The 19,347-nt window shown below is 41.5% G+C and overlaps 1 protein-coding gene across 3 annotated transcripts in view; it reads left to right on the forward strand.

The window, feature by feature from the left end:
* The window catches only part of Pid1 (phosphotyrosine interaction domain containing 1), a 258,068-nt gene that overhangs the window by 116,951 nt on the left and 121,770 nt on the right, over positions 1-19,347 (forward strand). For all 3 annotated transcript variants that reach the window (XM_045147429.1, XM_045147430.1, XM_045147431.1), the window contains exon 2: positions 5,960-6,106. In XM_045147429.1, coding sequence (XP_045003364.1) covers positions 5,960-6,106 — 147 coding nt within the window. The remainder of the gene's footprint in view (positions 1-5,959; positions 6,107-19,347) is intronic.

Raw genomic sequence — 19,347 nt, forward strand, 5'->3', positions numbered from 1 at the left:
GCCAGAGTGGTGATGCCAGCAATTCACACTGGCAGAAGAGAAGTTGTTAAGTGCTTCCTTCAAGTAAAAATGAGGGAAGCATTAGGATCTTTTGAGAGAACCATACTCATGTAATTTTATAATTACATTATCATGTTATAATAATTATATCCCATTATTAGTTGTTATTTTTAATCTCATATATTGTCTAATTTGTAAATTAGCTTTCTAATTGTTATATATGTGTGTATAGGAACAAACTATGTATGCAGGGTTCAATGTTACTTAAAGTTCAGTTATCCACTGGGCATCTTGAAATATATTACCTGTGGATAAGGGAGGACATTCTGTGTATTCAAGCCACACAGATATGTATGTGTAACCATAGGTATGCCTGTTTGCCTATTTATACATACAACTATTTGTACACACACACACACACACACACACACACACATATATACATACATACACACACACACACATATACAGGACATGGAATGAGTGAACATTTTCATGCTATGAGGTCTTTTACACACTTTTTTATAGGGCATGAGATATTTTTGTGTTTGATCCACATACTCTCTTGAGAGAACAAAATGCCTCCATAACCAAAACTGCATGAATATATTTGTATGTGTGAACAGGAATATTTTCAGCTAGGTTAATAATATCTAGATCTTTAATAAATTTAGACAGCCTTTTACATTTACGAGAGTTGAGGTATAAGCTTTTTAAATGCAGCCTGCACTCTTTTTGAGTCATTTAACTAGAATGATTTATAGCAAGAAGATAAATGCCAAGATCGTGAAGGGCTTTCTTTTCTAAACTAGGTTGACAAATTTTCATTAAGAAATGAATATTTGGAGTCCAGTGGTCCAATTTTGTGCTTGCTTAGTAGATTTGGGGAGATTATCCAACCCTGACTTACTTTCTAAAGTTTGTGCGCAAGTGTGGGTAGGATGTCATGATGTGGCATATGTGGTAGACTGCACATGTGTTTGCAGATGTGTGTGTCCTGGGTTCATGCACAAGAAAGCCAGGGGAGAACGTCAGGTGACCTTCTCTATAGAGGTGGATCTTTCTGACCTCAGGAGCTGGAGTCTTCCCGAGGCCCAGCCATGCTTTGGTCTTGCTCCCAGTAGGACTTGTGTTATAGGCATGCGCAGCCACGCCCAGCTCTGTGCAGGCACAGTGTGCATTTGAATTCTCCATCCCTTTCAGCCCCTCATGCTGATGTGGGAAAGCACTCACACCTTCTGAACCTCATGATTTACTTTTTGAAAGGATAAATCAAATAGAGTAATACAACCCTTTACAAAAATATATTTAAATAGAATCTAGGGCTGGAGAGACGGCTTAGCGGTTAAGTGCTTGCCTGTGAAGCCTAAGGACCCTGGTTCGAGGCTCGGTTCCCCAGGTCCCACGTTAGACAGATGCACAAGGGGGCGCACACGTCTGGAGTTTGTTTGCAGAGGCTGGAAGCCCTGGCGCGCCCATTCTTTCTCTCTCTCTCTATCTGTCTTTCTCTCTGTGTCTGTCGCTCTCAAATAAATAAATAAAAATTAAAAAAAGTTTACTTAAATAGAATCTAGATTTAGTCAAGGAAACTTTTCCTTTATTTACTTAGGATGAGTTTTAATTACATACAAATTATTTGCTGTTTATTTATTTTTACTTGCTTTCATGCTTTTAGTGAAGCAATAGGACAGAAATATCTAAAAGGTAAAATGTAACATTATACATTAAAAGGAGAGGCAAGATATCTCATGAAGGTTTTATGGGATTGTCACTATTGTTTCTTTTCTCATATTGGAGCCTGAATATGCCCTATTTAAAACAAAGTGTAAGAAAACCACAAGTTTGTCTCATTAATTCTGCCATACCCCGACAGAAATACGATGAACTCTGGTGAAGAACAGAATGCCAGTCCTCACTGACTTTGTGTGCTGTGCTTTCCCACTTGTTTGGGATACTGGGGTTTTCTGTGAGTCCAGCTCCCCAACTTATTCCTTGTGATTCTCCTCAGAAGAACATTTCCAGCAGTTCTGCAGCTTGATTGGGGCGCTGCTGAATCAGTAATTAGCAAATTACAGCTGACCATTATCACCGGGCTTCCAAACACAGGGATGAGCCAAGGAGGTGAATCATTACGCCTTCTTTCCCATGCGAGGCAGGGTAGAGCTCCAAGCATGTTGCAGAATTTACCTTCCAGAGACACTTTATATTTTGGATTCTGAATCAGTATTAAGGTGAGATACACCCCATTTAAATTGGTAAAATATGTAAATCCCTGCCTGCTAAACTGTCAGAGATTAATGTCTGAATAGAAGCAGAAAGCATTGCCAACTGTAAAAATTATACAGGGCACGGTGATTACCCTATCCACATAATGGGGTTTGATTTTGAGGATCTATTTTAGGATCACACATAAAGCCCCAAATGAAGAAAGCTTAGCTTTATCCAGCTTGTTCAGGGCAGCGCCCCGGTTTTCTACATCATTCGCCTCCTCTTGAGAACGAAGAGCACATTTTCAGGGTGGAACGTTGCATCTTTCAGTTAGGGAGGGGAGCTTTCTTGTGCCCCTTTATCGAGTCCCCTTTTGTGGCTTTCTTATAATGCTGCCAGATTATGTTCTTTTAACTAGCATTTTCTCTATTGCACCTGTTTGTCTGTGCAAAGACCAAACAATATCCTTTTTGACATGTCAGAGTCTCACATCTTAGAGTTGACAAATTTGAGAAAACTGAGACCCAGATGGCACAAGACCATGGAGCATCTGTCTGAGCATCACATCTTGCTCCTGGTAATGCAGTTACAGCACTTGTCACCAAGTTGAGTGTCATTGCTGGCGCACTCCATGCCATCTCTTGGGACTTGGGATTCATCTTATTGTGGCAAAGCTCTGAGGACCTTTTTCTAGTCAAGGATAATTTGAGGACTATGCCATGCTTTATGCTTCCTAAACCTTACCTGTGATCAATTTTCACCAAGAAATTTTATGGGACCCTGGGTAGGTCAGTAGATAAAATAGATATTCAAATCAAATATTTACTGATAGTAAATGATAAAGAAATTTGTTTTTTAAAATAATTTTTAGTGTACATGAAATTTTACCATTTCTTAAAGATGAAAGCAATGTTGTACTCTAGTGAATTGACTTGTTTATTTTTGCATGAAGAGTTAAATCCTGGATGAATACATGGATACCACAAGATGGGGAATGTGGTCAACATTTTTCAGAGTTGATGCATATTTTGCTTTCATAATTTTCAGTCATTACCAAGGATAACTGGCTACTGTGTCCTAGACATGTTGTCTCATATACTGGAGTCCTAGTCTTTACTTTCAGGACTCGTGATGTTCCTAGCTTTGTTCTGCTATGATTCCCAAAAGCATAGAATTGTTAAAGACGTGTCTTGGCAGTTTATTCTTAGGTGCATATGCGTGTATCTTTGTATCTGTGTATCGCTATCCCTGCATTTGTTTCGTAAACCACAGCAGGTCCCGAAAGGACAACTTATGTGAAATAGCAAGTTGATACTTTCTATGAACCTTGACTTAGACATTGTCTTAATTTGTGGTCCCATTGTACTTTCAGTACATTAGTCTAATTACCTTCCACAAATATCGCTCAGATTGCTGGGGCATGCAGGCCCTGTTTTAGGTCCATGGGGAATTCCATGAAATAAAAACAGCGTCTACTTCTATGGGGCTTATCTTCTAATGGGAAACACTAGGATAAAATCATTAATAAGGCAAAGGAAGGGAGGAGGCATGGTGAGTGCATATGTGAGTAGCGTTTCCTACATGGTTATCAGGATCCAATGGCAAGGACAAATATCGTGTTTCCTTATTCAAACACAGGAATAAAAGTGTTAGGGGACATTCTAAAGCCAAAAGCCTTTTCCTTTGTTCTTGAATCTCTTTTTATCAAAGACATAATGTTTTATTATTTTTATTTGCTATTTAGTAAAATTTCTATTACTAGCATCTTATGAGATCATCTTTCTATTGTACAATTCTCATGTTCAGTGAAAAGATGGAAGTCAAATATTTAGTAGAATAACTAAGAGTGCGCATTTTTTAAAATTTCTAGTTTGTAAGGTGTTTTTGTTTTTTCCAAACATGGAAAATGTTGCATGAAACTGACTTGTCCAATTTTACCTTATCTTTATCTCAAGACTTGTGCATTCTGCCTCAGCGTGAGCTTTATGATGAGCAAGGAAGGCACGGGAGGAGAAGGGGCTGTGGTTGCCTCGCCTTTCTTTTTTCTCTGAGCCATTCTTTCTAGTGTAAGTGTGAGTGGTTGCAAGGCAAGCAGAAAGGGCTGGGGAAGGGCGTCTTGATCACTCGTGTTTCCCTGAACACCGCCGACCACACTGTCTTGGAAGGATGCTCTGGTTACAGAGTGTGGTGCAGGGACGCCTCTCCTCGCTCAGCCACAGGATGAACTTGTTACCAAAGACTCACTTTGGCTCTCGCAGAGTTATTAATGCCGTGGGTAGCAAATGGGTACCAAAGATTTTTTTTGTATTGGTAACTGTACTTGCTGCTGTGACCAAATACCTGATAAGAAACAGCCTAGGACAGGAAAGCTTTATTCTGACGTAGGGTTCCGGGAAGCCCAGCCCAATGTGGCAGGATGCTGGCCAATCACATTGCACCCACAGTCCAGAAGCAGAGAGAACAGGAGGTGGTGCCAAACTAAAAGTATCAAGGCCTGCTCCCATTGATTCACTTTTCCCAGCAAGGTTTGTCCTCATAAAGGTCCCACTATCCCCACACCCCTGCCCAAGACAGTGCTGGCAACTGGGGACCAAGTGTGCAAACATATGAGCCTATCAGGAATATTTTACATTTAAATCATGACAGTTGGAGAGACATATATTTCAAATAATGCCCTTGATTCATAAGTGTGGTCCACTCTATCACTGAAATTCACTTTATAACACAAGTTCAAAGTTAAAATTAAGATTTTGTAACTAAAATATGAACTCAAGGAAGAAGCACCATGCGTGTGTGGTTCTTCTGATTTCAGGGGTCTGTGTGGTTACACAGGTTGCCTGTCAGTGAAACTATAAGGAGGCTGCTGTGGCTGGATCCTCAAGTGAGAGGATGAAAGTTGGGAGATGAAATCAAAGAGGTAATGGGTCTCAGATGTAAGTATAGCTTCAAAGGCCAAGGTGATGGCTTGGGGCTTTTCTGTGAAGAGATGGGAAGACAGGAGAGTTTGAGCAATAGGGACAGTGTTCCATCATTGGAATTTAGAAGAACCCTTTTGACTTCTCCCTGGCAATACTGTGTGTAGGTAAAATGTAGAAAGTAATGAAATGGGTTTGGGTGCCGTCAAAACAGGTGCAATGAAGATAGAACGTTTGTCTGGGTGGCATGGATAACAATGGTTAAATATGCCTGTGTCTGGATCAGTTTTCAAAACTGATACAACTTGGTTGTGTATAAGAATATTTCATTAAGATTCTTGCCTGAGATGAGAGATGAACGTGGTCCAGTGTGAAACACATAATTTCTCAAGATTCTTACAGCTAGTGAGTGAAAGGTCTGAGGAGGGCAAAGAATGGAAGTCCTGTGGGCCACTTCATCTCTTGTACATTACCTATGGACTTTTCCCCAGAGAACTTCTATGTCCTTCTTCTGTGACCATTTTTGCTGGTGTAGATGAACCTGCAGAGGTTACACCTCCAGGATTCCATATATCATGTGACACCCTGGAAAAGCTTCTCAGAACAGAAGGTCCTCAGTGAGGTGCCTACTTCACCTGCCTGGGTGTTGGCTGTTCCCTACCATTTCATTTTAGCACCACCTTCATGGGATTTTGCCCTCTTCATTTAATAAATAACTCTTGTGGCCACTAAAACAGAGTTAATAAGACAAAACATTCACTACTAAGTTTGATGTGCAATTGTACCACATGCAAGCCCAAGTGATTTAACTGTTGGCTCATTTCTCTGCCTTGCAGCACTTTCAGACCATGCTGAAGTCTAAACTGAATGTCCTCACACTGAAAAAGGAACCTCTCCCAGCAGTCATCTTCCATGAGCCGGAGGCCATTGAGCTGTGCACCACCACACCGCTGATGAAGGCGCGGACTCACAGTGGCTGCAAGGTAGAGACGTGGCTAGCAAGGCTTCTCTCAGGGGGCCAGATTCAAGAATGTGTGGTGTGATGCTTATGGCCCACAGTATTATACATTGTTTTAAGGAATGCAAATATAAAATGAGTAACAGAATAAGCTCATTGAGTGATGGTAGTATGAATTCATATCCTGTTCCCCTCCCCCTGAAAATGATAGAACACTCACCATCATTTTGGGACACACAATTAAAAACATAGATTTTAGTATGTTTGAATAGAACAGTATTTTTTTATTTATCTTCAGTAGATGCACGGAACTTTGGGCTTCACAAGGAAAATGTTATCTTTGATGATAATTCCCCTCGTTGTATTTGCAATCTGAATAAAACATATCTTTAAGCATGACAAAATTTTTTTATTTCCAACAATTTTCCTGAGTCCTTTTGGGGTAATTTTGCATTTTTGCTTTGTCTCAGCTCTCACAATTGGTACTAATAGTCATGTTTCAGAATCTGTAAGAAAGAACTCTTCATTTATGCAGAGTATAATGCTGACAGGGAAAAAAAAACTAAAAACAAGTGTATAATTTTGGTAAGATTTTGGGTCCTTTCTCATATCCCATTCTTTTTTCTTGCTTGGGTTGGTGGATATAGAAGTTGGTTTAGTGAAAACAAAGAAAATATGTTTTATGCATTTTTGGTCATCAGGAATTTAAATGGGGGAAAATATGAGAGGGAAGGAAAATGCATGTCTGTGTATGGATTCTTTTTAAGCGTTGTAGCTCTGCCTCTCTGCTTATTTGTTGTTGTTGAGGAAGAAGTTCTTGCATAGCTGTGCTCATGTTAAAGCCTAGTGCAATCTTGGGTGACAGTGGTCTGCACAGAACCCCACACATTCCCACTCATTTTGCACATACTCAGCAGATGCTCATTGTCTGCCAGGCTCTGGGGCTTGAGTGTTGGGAAAATGACAGTGTCCTTATGGAATTTCTTTTTGTTTGTTTGTTTTTAATGCTTTTTAAAATCATCATCATCATTACTATTATAACAACATGTTTCGTATGGATGCATCATGTGTTAGTACCCTCTTTTCCCTTGCCCCTGCCCCCATTCCATTGGGGATGCTTCTTTATGGGAATTTTTTTTTTAAATATTTTTGTTCATTTTTTATTTATTTATTTGAGAGCGACAGACACAGAAAGAAAGACAGATAGAGGGAGAGAGAGAGAATGGGTGCGCCAGGGCTTCCAGCCTCTGCAAACGAACTCCAGACGCGTGCGCCCCCTTGTGCATCTGGCTAACGTGGGACCTGGGGAACCGAGCCTCAAACCGGGGTCCTTAGGCTTCGCAGGCAAGCGCTTAACTGCTAAGCCATCTCTCCAGCCCTATGGGAATTTTTAACAGCTAAGTAAGACTCAGAGGAGAAAGAAATGCAGGTATACAAGTACCGACTGGTGAAAAGGCAGTCTGCAAAGAGCTTCTGGAAGCATCTCTTAGGTAGAAAGAACAGGGAAAGCTATAATTGTTGAAGTGAGGACAGTCTCCTATGTTTGCAGGAGGAAAGAAATGCACTAATGTACCTGAGAAATTGAGGAGGTTCTAAGTGTTGGGTTCAGCTCAGGTGCAGCCTATCTCTGGCCATGCTGAGGAATCTGTTTTTTTCTCTAACTTCAGTGAGGGTGTAGGCAAGTAAGTTCTGACTCCATTTTAACAGTGACTAGAGAGCAACCCTGATAAGGTGAAACCGACAACTCTGCTTTCCAAGAGCAGCTGGCAGTGTCTCAGCTCTGACTGGAGGGAGTGAATGTGAACTGGCCTCCGGTCCACCATCCTTGGCTGGAGGGAGTGAGCGTGTGGAACTGTTCTCCAGTCCGTCACAGGCCATGCTGCCAGTGAAGCGATATAGAATGAAAAAGAATACTGATGACATTAGAAAGTGGTGCGAGATCAAATTCACGCACATCCTTTGGAAGATTGCTAGGGACAAATATAAGGAGAGAGTTTCATTTAGTTTGACAGAGTCTAAAAGTATGTTTAAAATGGGAAGAAAATTGATAAGGCATATAGTTACAGAATAATACGACAGGAATCTCATCCACATATCAACATATGGGTGGGGTGGGGAGAAAGAAAGAGAGGTTAATTTGCTAGGGGAATGAAATAAAAACCATCATTTTTTTTCTGAAAAGGAGGGTAGAGTTCAAGATTCATCCTTTCAACCACCTTAGGTTGTGTTCATTTGTTTGCTTCTAAAAGGACATTGAGCAAAATAGTAAGAGCTTAGTCTGACATGGCTGAGGGCTGACATAGTGAGGCGTCAGTGTGTGTGAGCAGCTAGACAAAGGGAAATCGCTTCAGCTAAACAAGAGGAGCAAACATGTAAAATGATCCCCCAGAAGGCACAATTGTCTTCAGGAAAGAGCTTCTGCACTAAGGGACAATATTCTACTGGGCTATTAAACCAAAGTCAAAGCCTTATGAACTCTGTATCCCTAGCAATGGAGAAGAAGGGATTGCAGTGAGGATACTCACACATCTAGAGTCCGGCACCTGCATCAACACTTCCTGAGGGTCTCTGCAACATTATCTTGCTCTCTGAGGGATGAGAACTGGCCATATCCACACTGTGCACTATGGGCTTATACCTTTAAATTTTAACTAGATATGCTGGAGCTGAATTCTTTAGTTATAAAGATACTGTCATGTTTGTCTTCAAAGTCCGATTCTTTTGCTGAAAAAGCAAGAGGTTAGATCATGGAACTTTTGACATTTTTGTTCAAAATCCCGGGACATCCCCCAACTTTTCCCAATCATTTCAAGAACAGAGTCCAGTGTTTCCTCTCTGCTTCTTGCCAGAGTGACTGGGCTCACAGGACGCCAGCTGCAGAAGGGGCTCTCTAGGGCTCACCATCGCAGGAATAATGAGCACAATATAACCCTGGCCCAGCTGCAGGGCCAGCGTTTGGGATACTGTCTTTGTAGAGTTTTTTTTTTTTTTTTTTCCTATTCACCTTCAAGTTGGGATTTGTGAAGGGAAGGAGACAGGGAGAAGCAAAGGAGAGGGGGGTTAAAAATGGGCTATGGCTGGCATCACTGAGACCCTTGCCCATCTCAGATTCCTGCTTTCTCTCTGATCTGTATGCTTGGCAGGTCCCGGCAGGCTTGCCTTGTCAGGCTATTCACGTTTCGGGCAGCTGGGTCCTTGTGTGTTCTCCTCTCTTGCTGCCACTTTCCCCCCTGGAGTGAAGTTTTTTTTTTTAAACCACGGAACCCACTGCATCCCATTAGGATTCTTGCTGAAACAGCCTTGAGCAAGTGTGTACATTTAACTGATTTAACTGATTCCTGTTCATACAAGTGTATGTATGTATGTATGTATGTGTGTGTGTATGTGTATATATATATATATATATATATATATATATATATATATACATATATGTATGTGTGTATATATATATATATACATATATGTATGTGTGTATATATATATATATCCTGTATGTATGTGTGTGTATGTGTGTGTGTGTATATATATATACATACATATATATATATATATATATATATATATATATATATATATATATATATACACATATATATATATGTCCTGCCCTGGAATACAAGTCCTTGGTTCCTCTTCTCAGGGACTTTGATTCACCTTCTCAATGTTAGTGAGGGAGAGCAGGTGTTTGTACTTTAAAGTATGCCATGTATTTTACATGGTGTGGCCATGTTTGGGACTTGGCAAATGCTGTGCACAGAGCACCGCATGGTTGGAGTGATATAAGTGATGATACACACCTTGGGAGGTGGGGGATGGGTAGAGTGGATATTTGAGAGCTGGTGGGAACTAGTGTGTACTGCACACAACAGGTTAGGAAAGTGACAGTCAGGGGGGCTAGGGCTGTAGAATTTCTGTACCAGACATGTGCTCTATGCATGCCACCTCAGCCTCTAGGGAGCCCTGAACTGTTTTACACTGACCCATTTCCAGGTTCCCTCCTCAGAGTCCTCAGGCCACTCATAAATTGCTGCTGCTGACTGTAAAGGTAGTAAAACGCTAATAGAGAATTGACACTAGGGATCTGCTGCTTATCAGTAAGTGAAGCACTTTCAGTATATCTCTGTACATTTCAGGGCATGAAAGATTTCATTCTGATGAGAACCCAGTAAAGCCCCACGTCCTAGATGGGCCAGGAGAGGCAAGGAGAGTTGTTTGGCCAATCTCAGGTGCCCAGTGAGCAATCAGCTGAGTGCAAGTTAGACAGTTGTCTGTGTCCGCCACCCCTAGATTTGAGCACCACTTCACACCAGACAAATAGACATCTCTCTCTAAAACTCTCTAGAAACTGCTTGGCAAGCTGTCCCATCAGATTCTGAGCAAGCCACTTCTTTTATAGACGAGTGTCTATGACATATAGGTGTAACTTATGTACATTTAAAAATTCTGTACTTTTTATTTTTTAATTTAATTTAAATTGTTTGAGACACAGAGAGAGAGTGGATGGGCAAGCCAGGGCATTCAGCTGCTGCAAACAAAATCCAGAAGCATGTACCACCATATTCATCTGGCTTACATGGGTCCTGGGGAATTGAACCTGGGTCATTGGGCTTTGAAGGCAAGTGCCTTATCCACTAAGCTACCCCTCCAGCCCTACTTTTTATTTTTTTTAATATTTTATTTATTTAAAAGTAGAGAGAGAGACAGAGAGAGTGAATATGAGTGTCCCAGGGCCTCTTGCAACTACAAATGTAATCTAGATTGATACACCATTTTGTGCACCTGGCTTTACATGAGAACTGTGGAATCAAACTTAGGCCATAGGTCTCTGTAAGCAAGTGCATTTTACTGTTGAGCCATCTATTCCACCCCCAAATTTATATTTTTAATCAATTGTTTTAATTGTACAAATTAATTAGGTACAGTAGGGTAAGTTCACACATGTATGTATTGTGAAATAAGCAAATTGGGTATTTACTATTTCAATCCACTTAATATATATTAACATATAGCAATAGTACAAATATATGCAGTACAGTGTGTATTTCAATAATTGGATGTAATGCATACTCAAAAAGTAAAATTAAGTAATTTTTCTCTATCTTTAAACATTTTTTTTGTTTGGACCTTTTTAAATCCTCTAATATTTATTCATAATATATTTATATGCTGCTGTGAACTATACTTACCTCATTGTTCTCCAAACACTAGACTCTGTTACATTCTCTGACTCTGGGTGTTTTCCAATATTGCATTCTCTGTTCCTATGCTTACCTTTCCTAGGTTCTAAAAACCACCACTGTACCTTGTAATTGACTTTTTCTGCAGGTGCATGTGAGTGGTACATGTGTGTATGCATGATTATACTTGTGTGTGTGTGTGTGTGTGTGTGTGTGTGTGTGTGTGTGTGTGTGTTTGTAGAGGCCAGATGTTGAGGTCAGTTATCCTCCTCAGTCACTGTCCATAACATTTTTTTGAGACAGGCTCTCTCATTAAACCTGAAACCCACCAATTAGGGCACGTTAGGTAGCCATTGAGGCTTAGGGAGCCACCTGTCACTGCGTCCCAAGCACTGGGATTACAAACTCATGCCACCACATATATCATTCTATGTGGCTCCTGAAGATCTACACCCAGGTCTTCCTCCTTTCCCAGCAAGCACTTTACCCACTGAGTTACCTCCCCAGACCAACTTCATTATTTGTTAAAAAAATTCACATGTTTTTACATGTGTAAGTTACCTTCTGTTTTGGTGACAAAATACTTGGGACCAATGTTGCAGTCAGGTCTGCATTGCTGGTAAAAATCACCCAAACAAAGAACAGCTTGTGGGGAAAAAGAGGTTTATTTTGGCTTACAGGGTCCAGGGGATGCTGCACAATGGCAGGGAAAACATAAACATGAGCAGAGGGTAGACATCAGCCCTGGCCAGCATAATGTAGACCAGAGCAACAGGAGAGTGTGCTAAATACTGGCATGGGGAAACTGGCTATAACACCCATAATCTAGCCCCCAACAATACACTGCTTCCAAGAAGCATTAATTTCCAATTGCATCAGCTGGGGAATCTAGCATCCTGAACACCTAAGTTTATGGGGGACACCTGACTCAAACCATTACATTCCACCCCAGACCCCATAAACTGATAACTATACATGATCTAAAATGCAGTGTATTCATCCAACTTTAAAGTCCCCATGATTTTCATCAATTGCAATGCTGTTCAAACATCCTCATAGTCCAAGATCTTTTAACTGAGCCATAATAACCAAAAAAATCCTCACCAAACCCATAATGGCACAGAATAAAAATACACACTGCAAAAGATGGTGTTGGATATAGCAAAGAAATATTCAACCAATATAAGATTTAAACAACCAGGGCAAACACCAAACTCTGTAACTTTTCTAGGCAGTGACAAATCTCCAAGTTCAATAATTCTGTCCAGCAACAAGTCTCTGGCATTCCAATTCCACCCCTCCACTTAGGCTACTCATGGTTCTGTAAAACTTCATCAAGGCTGGCAGCTTTTCTTAGCAGCATCTCATGGTCTCAGCATCTTCATTGCAATCAATGGTTCATCCTCATGGCCCATGGGGTCCCCATGCAGGCATCCAGCAAACCTGCTTCACACTGCTCTTGGCCATTTCCAAAACACAAGACCGTGTTGCAAACACAATGACCCTCTCTTTCCTGCATTTCTTATACTCTGCAATACCAGGTAGGGTGCCAATTTGTTAATCCAGAGGAGAATAATGCAGACTTTGAAGAACAGGACTCTTCTTGAGCACTCAGGCCCCTTCAAAAGAGTCTACATTCTTCCTACTGCCCAAGTGTAGGTCAGCTAGCCCAGTCTGAAAGGTTGTAATCTCTCAAATAATCTGCAGGTGAATGGGCAGCAATTTAGGCCCAAAGGTTTCATTTTTTTCTGTGCCATATCCCTCTGCTCACACCATTCCATTTCTACACAATGCAACCTTGCACAACTCAGGACATAGGCACAACAGCAAGCCTCACACAAACTGCTAACCCAATCCAAGCAAAGCTCCTTCCATCTTCATAAGCCAAACCTCACAGTCCATAGTTCTTACTGCATTCAGGGCTTTCAACTCTGACCAGAATAGTCCATCAAGCTGTACTTACAGCACTGCAAGGCATCTCTTAGGCCAAGGTTTCAAATACTTCCACATTGCCCTTGAAAATCAGCTCCAAAATGCCAAAGCCACATAGTTAGGTATCTAGCAGCAACCCCACTCTCGGTACCACTTTACTGTTGCAGTCAGGTCCACATTGCTGGTAGAAATCACCCAACCAAGAGCAGCTGTGGGAACAAAGAGGTTTATCTTGGCTTACAGGCTTGAGGGGGAAGCTCCACAATGGCAGGGAAAATGACGACATGAGCAGAGTGTGGACATCATGGACCAGAGCAACAGGAGAGTGTGCCAAACACTGTCATGGGGAAACTGGCTATAACACCCATAAGCCCACCCTCAACAATACACTGCCTCCAGGAAGCATTAATTTCTGATTGCCATCAGCTGGAGAACCTAGCATACAGAACACCTAAGTTTATGTGGCACATCTGACTGAGACCACCACAACCAATAATTGGAGGAAGTGTTTAATGCAGCTCATGCTATCAGAGGTTTCAGTCCATGATTACTTGGCCCAGTGGCTTTGGAGCTGTGGTAAGACTGAACATCACTGCTGCAGTTGATTTCTTTTTTTTTTTTTAAATTTTTTATTTATTTATTTGAGAGCGACAGACACACAGAGAAAGACAGGTAGAGGGAGAGAGAGAGAATGGGCGCACCAGGGCTTCCAGCCTCTGCAAACGAACTCCAGACGCCTGTGCCCCCTTGTGCATCTGGCTAACGTGGGACCTGGGGAACCGAGCCTCGAACCGGGGTCCTTAGGCTTCACAGGCAAGCGCTTAACCGCTAAGCCATCTCTCCAGCCCTGCAGTTGATTTCTTATTGCTGGCACAAAGCATCTGACCAAAAGCAGCTTGTGGGAACAAAGGATTAATTTTGGCTTACAGACTTGAGGGGAAGCTCCCTGATGGCAGGGCAAAACTTGGCATGATACATACGCTGGACATCATCTCCTGCACAACATCAGGTGGACCAAGGTATCAAGAGATTGTGCCAAACACTAGCAAGGGGGGAAGCTGACCATAATACCCATACACCTGCCTCCAACAACACACCTCTTCTAGCAAAGCTCCATTGCCCAAATTGTCACCAACTGAGGGCCAAGCATTCAGAGCACATGAGTTTATGGGGTACATCAGATTTAAACCATCATAATCCTGGTGCAAAGAGTGTGGTGAGTCCAGCTGCTCCCTTATGGCTGCCAGGAAGTGAATGGGGTCATGGGAGAAAGGACAAGGGTCCTAGTGATCTTTAAGGGTATGCCCCAAGTAACCTATATCCTCCACGAAGGTGTGGCCTCTCAAACCTTCCCCTTCCTTCTGGCAGTGCCATGGGATGGGATCACTCATACAACATGAGAATCAAGGGTGTCTTGCATGTAAACCCTATCAGCAGAAGACGTGGGGCACTCGTCGTTCTGTGTCTGGCTTATTTTTCTTACTGCAACACTATTTCTGTCTATTCTGCTGCAAGAGTGAGCCTTCCATTGTCGTTATCCACTTTGCAATTGTGCCACGTTCTCTTTACCCATCCATTCAGTGTTGGACATCCAGGGTGATGTCGTATCTTACCCACTGTGATGAGTGTAGCCGTGAACAGGGCATGCAGATTCTCTTTGATGGGGAACATGCTCATAAGTGGGACAACGGGATTATATATCACATCTTTGTCTACACATCAATCCAGAGTCACCTCACTAATTTATGTTGTTGCCAACAAGATGTGAGAATTATCTTTTCTCCATATCCTCACCAATAGCCTTTTTTTAATTGTAGCCATTCGAACTGGAGTGAAATTTATCTTACATTAGCTTTGGCACACATTTCCCTGACCGCTGATGTATTTGGATATTCCTTCATAAATGTGCTCATAATAATAAATTTAAATGCGATCTGAATTTCTTTGTTGGAGAAATGTGTAGTCATATAATTTTCTCATTGTAAGTGGAGTCTTCCTGATTTGTTTGTTACTGAAGATTTTTGTTTTTTCACTTCCTTATACATTCTAGATGTTTGTCCTTTGTTAAATGAACAGTTTGAGAACCTTTTCCCCTTTGTGTGTTGTCTGTGGCTTGTTTGTTTTGCTGTTCAGAATAAAAGCCCCGAAGCACAGGAAGCCACAGCAAAATTAAACAGATGATGTTATCTCCAGATCAATGTCATCAAAAAGTCCAAAACTCAAGGATTCTCTTTGTTAATTAGCATAGAATTTTTTTTTTCTTACAGGATCCAGAAAACTCAGGGACAATGGGTTAAGTATGTAATGGTATTTTATTCGAAGCATTCCAGTCAGATTCTTAAACTTAAGCTTTCTCTTTGTGTGTGTATGATATGTGCGTGTTTGTATGTGTGTACATGTTCAGGTGTCTGAGTGTGGGCGCATACATGCCACAGCATCCGTGCGGAGGACAGGGAGCAACTTTGGGTGTGGGTCGCTGCCTTCCGCCTTGTTTGAGGCGGGGTCTCTTGTTTTGTTTTGTCTTGTTTATCAAAGCCTTTGCCATGCTAGCTTGCCCCGGCGCTTCACGTGGTTTTGCTGTCTCTGCCTTCCCTCTTACTCCATGAATTCTGGGATTCCATAGTATGCAAATCCATGACATATAAGTTATTAGGGAAATATATGTCTGCACATCTGCATATACATACACATCAAACCTAAAGTGCCCACTGAGTTCCTCTAGGGCTATGCAGATGCTCTGCGAAGCCTCTTCCAAAGAAGTTGTCTGCATTTTCATGGTTCTTACAGTTTTAAAGTCAAATATCAGCCATGCTGTAATAAATTAAATGCCACTCAGGCACAGCAGTGGGGAGGCACCCAGCACATCTTACAACATATGTCTTCTGTTTAAACTAAAGTATTTTTGAAAAAAGTCATGGTTGCTAGACATTTCTGACTGTAAAGATTTCCACATATTGAAGAAGGACCTGAGTTGAGGAAAAATGCCAAGGGAAGAGGGGCAGGTAACGGGGCGGGAAGGAAGGGGGTCATTGGCAGTTGAACCTGAGTCTGTCTGCCTCCATTACAGATTCACCCGAAGGTCTTTCCGGTATCTGGGTCAAGGTCATCTGGGCTGGTCTGCTCTATAGGGCTTGTGCATGCCCTTGCTATCACCCAGGTGGCCTTAAGTCCTGGAGGTGTTTGTCACTGATGAAGCAGGTGATGTTTCTTTCCACCCTTCTGGAGCATGTCAAGCAACCTCTGTTCCTTCCCTCGTCACTGAGAACCACTCCAGCAGCTCTCACCTGTGCAGGCATAGAAAGCTGATGCTCCCTAGCCACCCTTCCCCTCAGAGGTCACTTGGCCTGGCTCTGTAAGACGTACCATCTAATGATTTGGCTGTCTTCCCATTGATTAATGAAGGAAGAAATGATCAGACTGCCTTTCAAAAGGTAAGGATCCATAAACCATGGCAATTTGTACCCCAATCTTTTGAAGAGCCTTCATATTCCAACACAGCAGTAATAGACTCTGCTCTCATGTCAGGAGGCGTCATGTGCTTGATTTATAGTTTCATGGGACAGAAACAAGACATTTCTGAGCTGAAGGTTTTCAGTCAATCCTTAAATCCTTCTGTGAAGTGCATAAGTAAAATGACCATTCTGAGAAATGAATTCCAGCAATCCACCTTATGATAAAGCCTCTTGACTCGGATTTAAATATATTTGAAAACAGCATATCATAACTATTTTCTGTACTTCAATTTTAATGTAGAAATTTTATGCCTTCAGTTATGTATTTAATTAGAAGTATAGTCATAATTTTTCATTTTAGACAGAGTTTTTTTTACCCATTATTATCAAATTTATTGTACCTTGGGCAGAGCAAGGACCACCTTTCTCTTCTTGCTGCAGTCCCAGTCCATTCCATAAAGTACCTATGGACAGAGTTTTTGTTTGTTTTATTTTTTTCATAGAGGTTGGTCAAGTTTGATGAGCTGAGACTATATCCTGGGACCCTTCTATGGAGCAATTGAGAGTTGCCATCTTTTGCCATGTGCCGTGACCTTCTGCACTTAAGGGTTTTATCTTACTGGTATCAAGGATGTTTTCATTCAATGAGGAAACCATTAGCCCCAGTCTGTGAGCTTTGTACCTTCGGTTTCTACTCTTGACAATCCATAATTCATGATCAGGTGTGGAGGAAGGGAGGCAAGGAAGAGTAAGTTCTTGATTGCTAACGCTGGAGATTGCAGCCACTATCATAGCAGCAGTGAAGGGGTTACTTGGCAGTAAATGAGTTCGCCAATACCAGGACAGAAAGGTACTTAGCTGAGTATGCTGCGAGAGGGCAGAAGCCGGGGCTGCAGCAGGAGTACCTTCTGTAGCACAGGACAGTGGGTTGTGGGAAATGTCCATTTTGAAGAAGTACCTATGGGTTAGGATGAGTTCCTCTGAGTGAGGATTCCTGGCATCTGACTCATGTCATGCGAGGACAGCCTGGTTGGTTCTGCACAGTTCTGGGAAGTTAGCATGAGCCACTGTGCACCTAATTTCCAGCTGGGCCGCAATCTCTACCATGCAAATCAGGGCAGTTATGGCCAATCAAAGTTCAATCCTGGTCAAAGAGTAAGGTCATTGGGAACAGGGCTAGAGCCCCATAGTGTCAGGTTAAGCATTTCTCAGCAAGTCCTTTGGGATTCCCGGACCCAGCTTGGGAAAATCCCCTGACAGGTGACTGGCTCCATTTTCTGATTGCTGGCTTATGACCTCCCTGTCCCCACAGTGCTATGTCTCAAATCACTAAGAGGCCATAACCACAGTACACCTCATTGTGCAGACGTGCGCTTTGCAGGCGCCTGGCCACTTTCGGTGGCTTCCCAAGAAGAGAGAGGGTTCAGATAGCACCTCGATGGCCCTCATCCTTGTGGGTTTTACTCATGTAAAATTCTATCTTCCATTAGCTCACGTGTTATGTTCTCCCTAACAGCTTTTCCTCCTGAAAATTGCTTTCACTTCAGCTGATACAAGCATTTAAAGTGATGGTGACCGTTCTGCTCCATTTCTCTAGTTTGCAAACCTGGTGCGGGTTGTGTTAGATCATGGACTTTTCATGGATTTATTCTCTGATTAAAAATCTCCCAGCAATTTGATTCCACTGTGAGGCCAGTGTCTGCAAAGACCTACTTTACCCTAAAGAGTCAATTTGGACATTAAAATGTAATGTTTGTGATATTTTCAAAGATGAAATATTGCAAGATATCCCAATTTGTAAGGTTACTGACTATAGCAGTTCACTTCTTACCTTTTTAAATTCTTGGAAGATCAGCAAAGATTCATTATACAAAATTGAAACAATCATCTATGGTTTTCTAAAAGAACATCATAAAATTTTGGCTTCATGATTGTTGGGAAAGCATGTAGTCAATAAAAATTCTCTTGATATTATGTTGTAGAAAATATCCACAGTGTATTAAGTGACTGAAAAAAAGCTGATTGTAAAGTGTCATTACAGAGTCCTATCTTGTGCAATTATTTAAAGTAAAATAAATTATTAAAAAGGCATTTTTACTAGAATATTGGGAAATGCATGATGCAATATGAATGGAAATAATCTCTGGATAACAAGATAAGGGTAAAACCTGATTTTTAAAAATTTTTCATTTTATAATTGTTGCCATGTATATGGGTGTTTATCATACATAGGTATATGCATATTGTTTTGTGTATGGGCATATATAATAGACACATATGTACACATATATGTTAGCGTGCCTGCATACGTGTGAGTGTGTGTTTGTGTAGAAGACAGAGTAACGAGTGTCTTTCTTAATCACTTTCCGTCTTAGTTTTTCAGCCAGGATCTTTCCTTGTACCTGGAGTACAGAGATTTGGCTGGTCTAGCTAGTCTGTGAGCCTTAGGGATTCCCTATCTCCTCCTACCCCGCACTGTTGTTATAGGCACATGCCATTTGACATGGCTCCTGGGCATGAGAATCCAGGTCCTCATGTGCATGCAGCAAGTACTTCACCCACTAAGCCATCTCCCCAGCCCTATTTTTATAATATCTAACATTAAACAAACATGACCTACAAAATAGGTTTTAAAAAGTAATACAGAAATAAACATCTTTGTTTGTAAGAAATTTGTCTAGAATATTATCTATAATATTTCT

This window comes from Jaculus jaculus, chromosome 4 (genome assembly GCF_020740685.1).
Source record: "Jaculus jaculus isolate mJacJac1 chromosome 4, mJacJac1.mat.Y.cur, whole genome shotgun sequence".
NCBI classification, from domain to species: Eukaryota; Metazoa; Chordata; class Mammalia; order Rodentia; family Dipodidae; genus Jaculus; species Jaculus jaculus.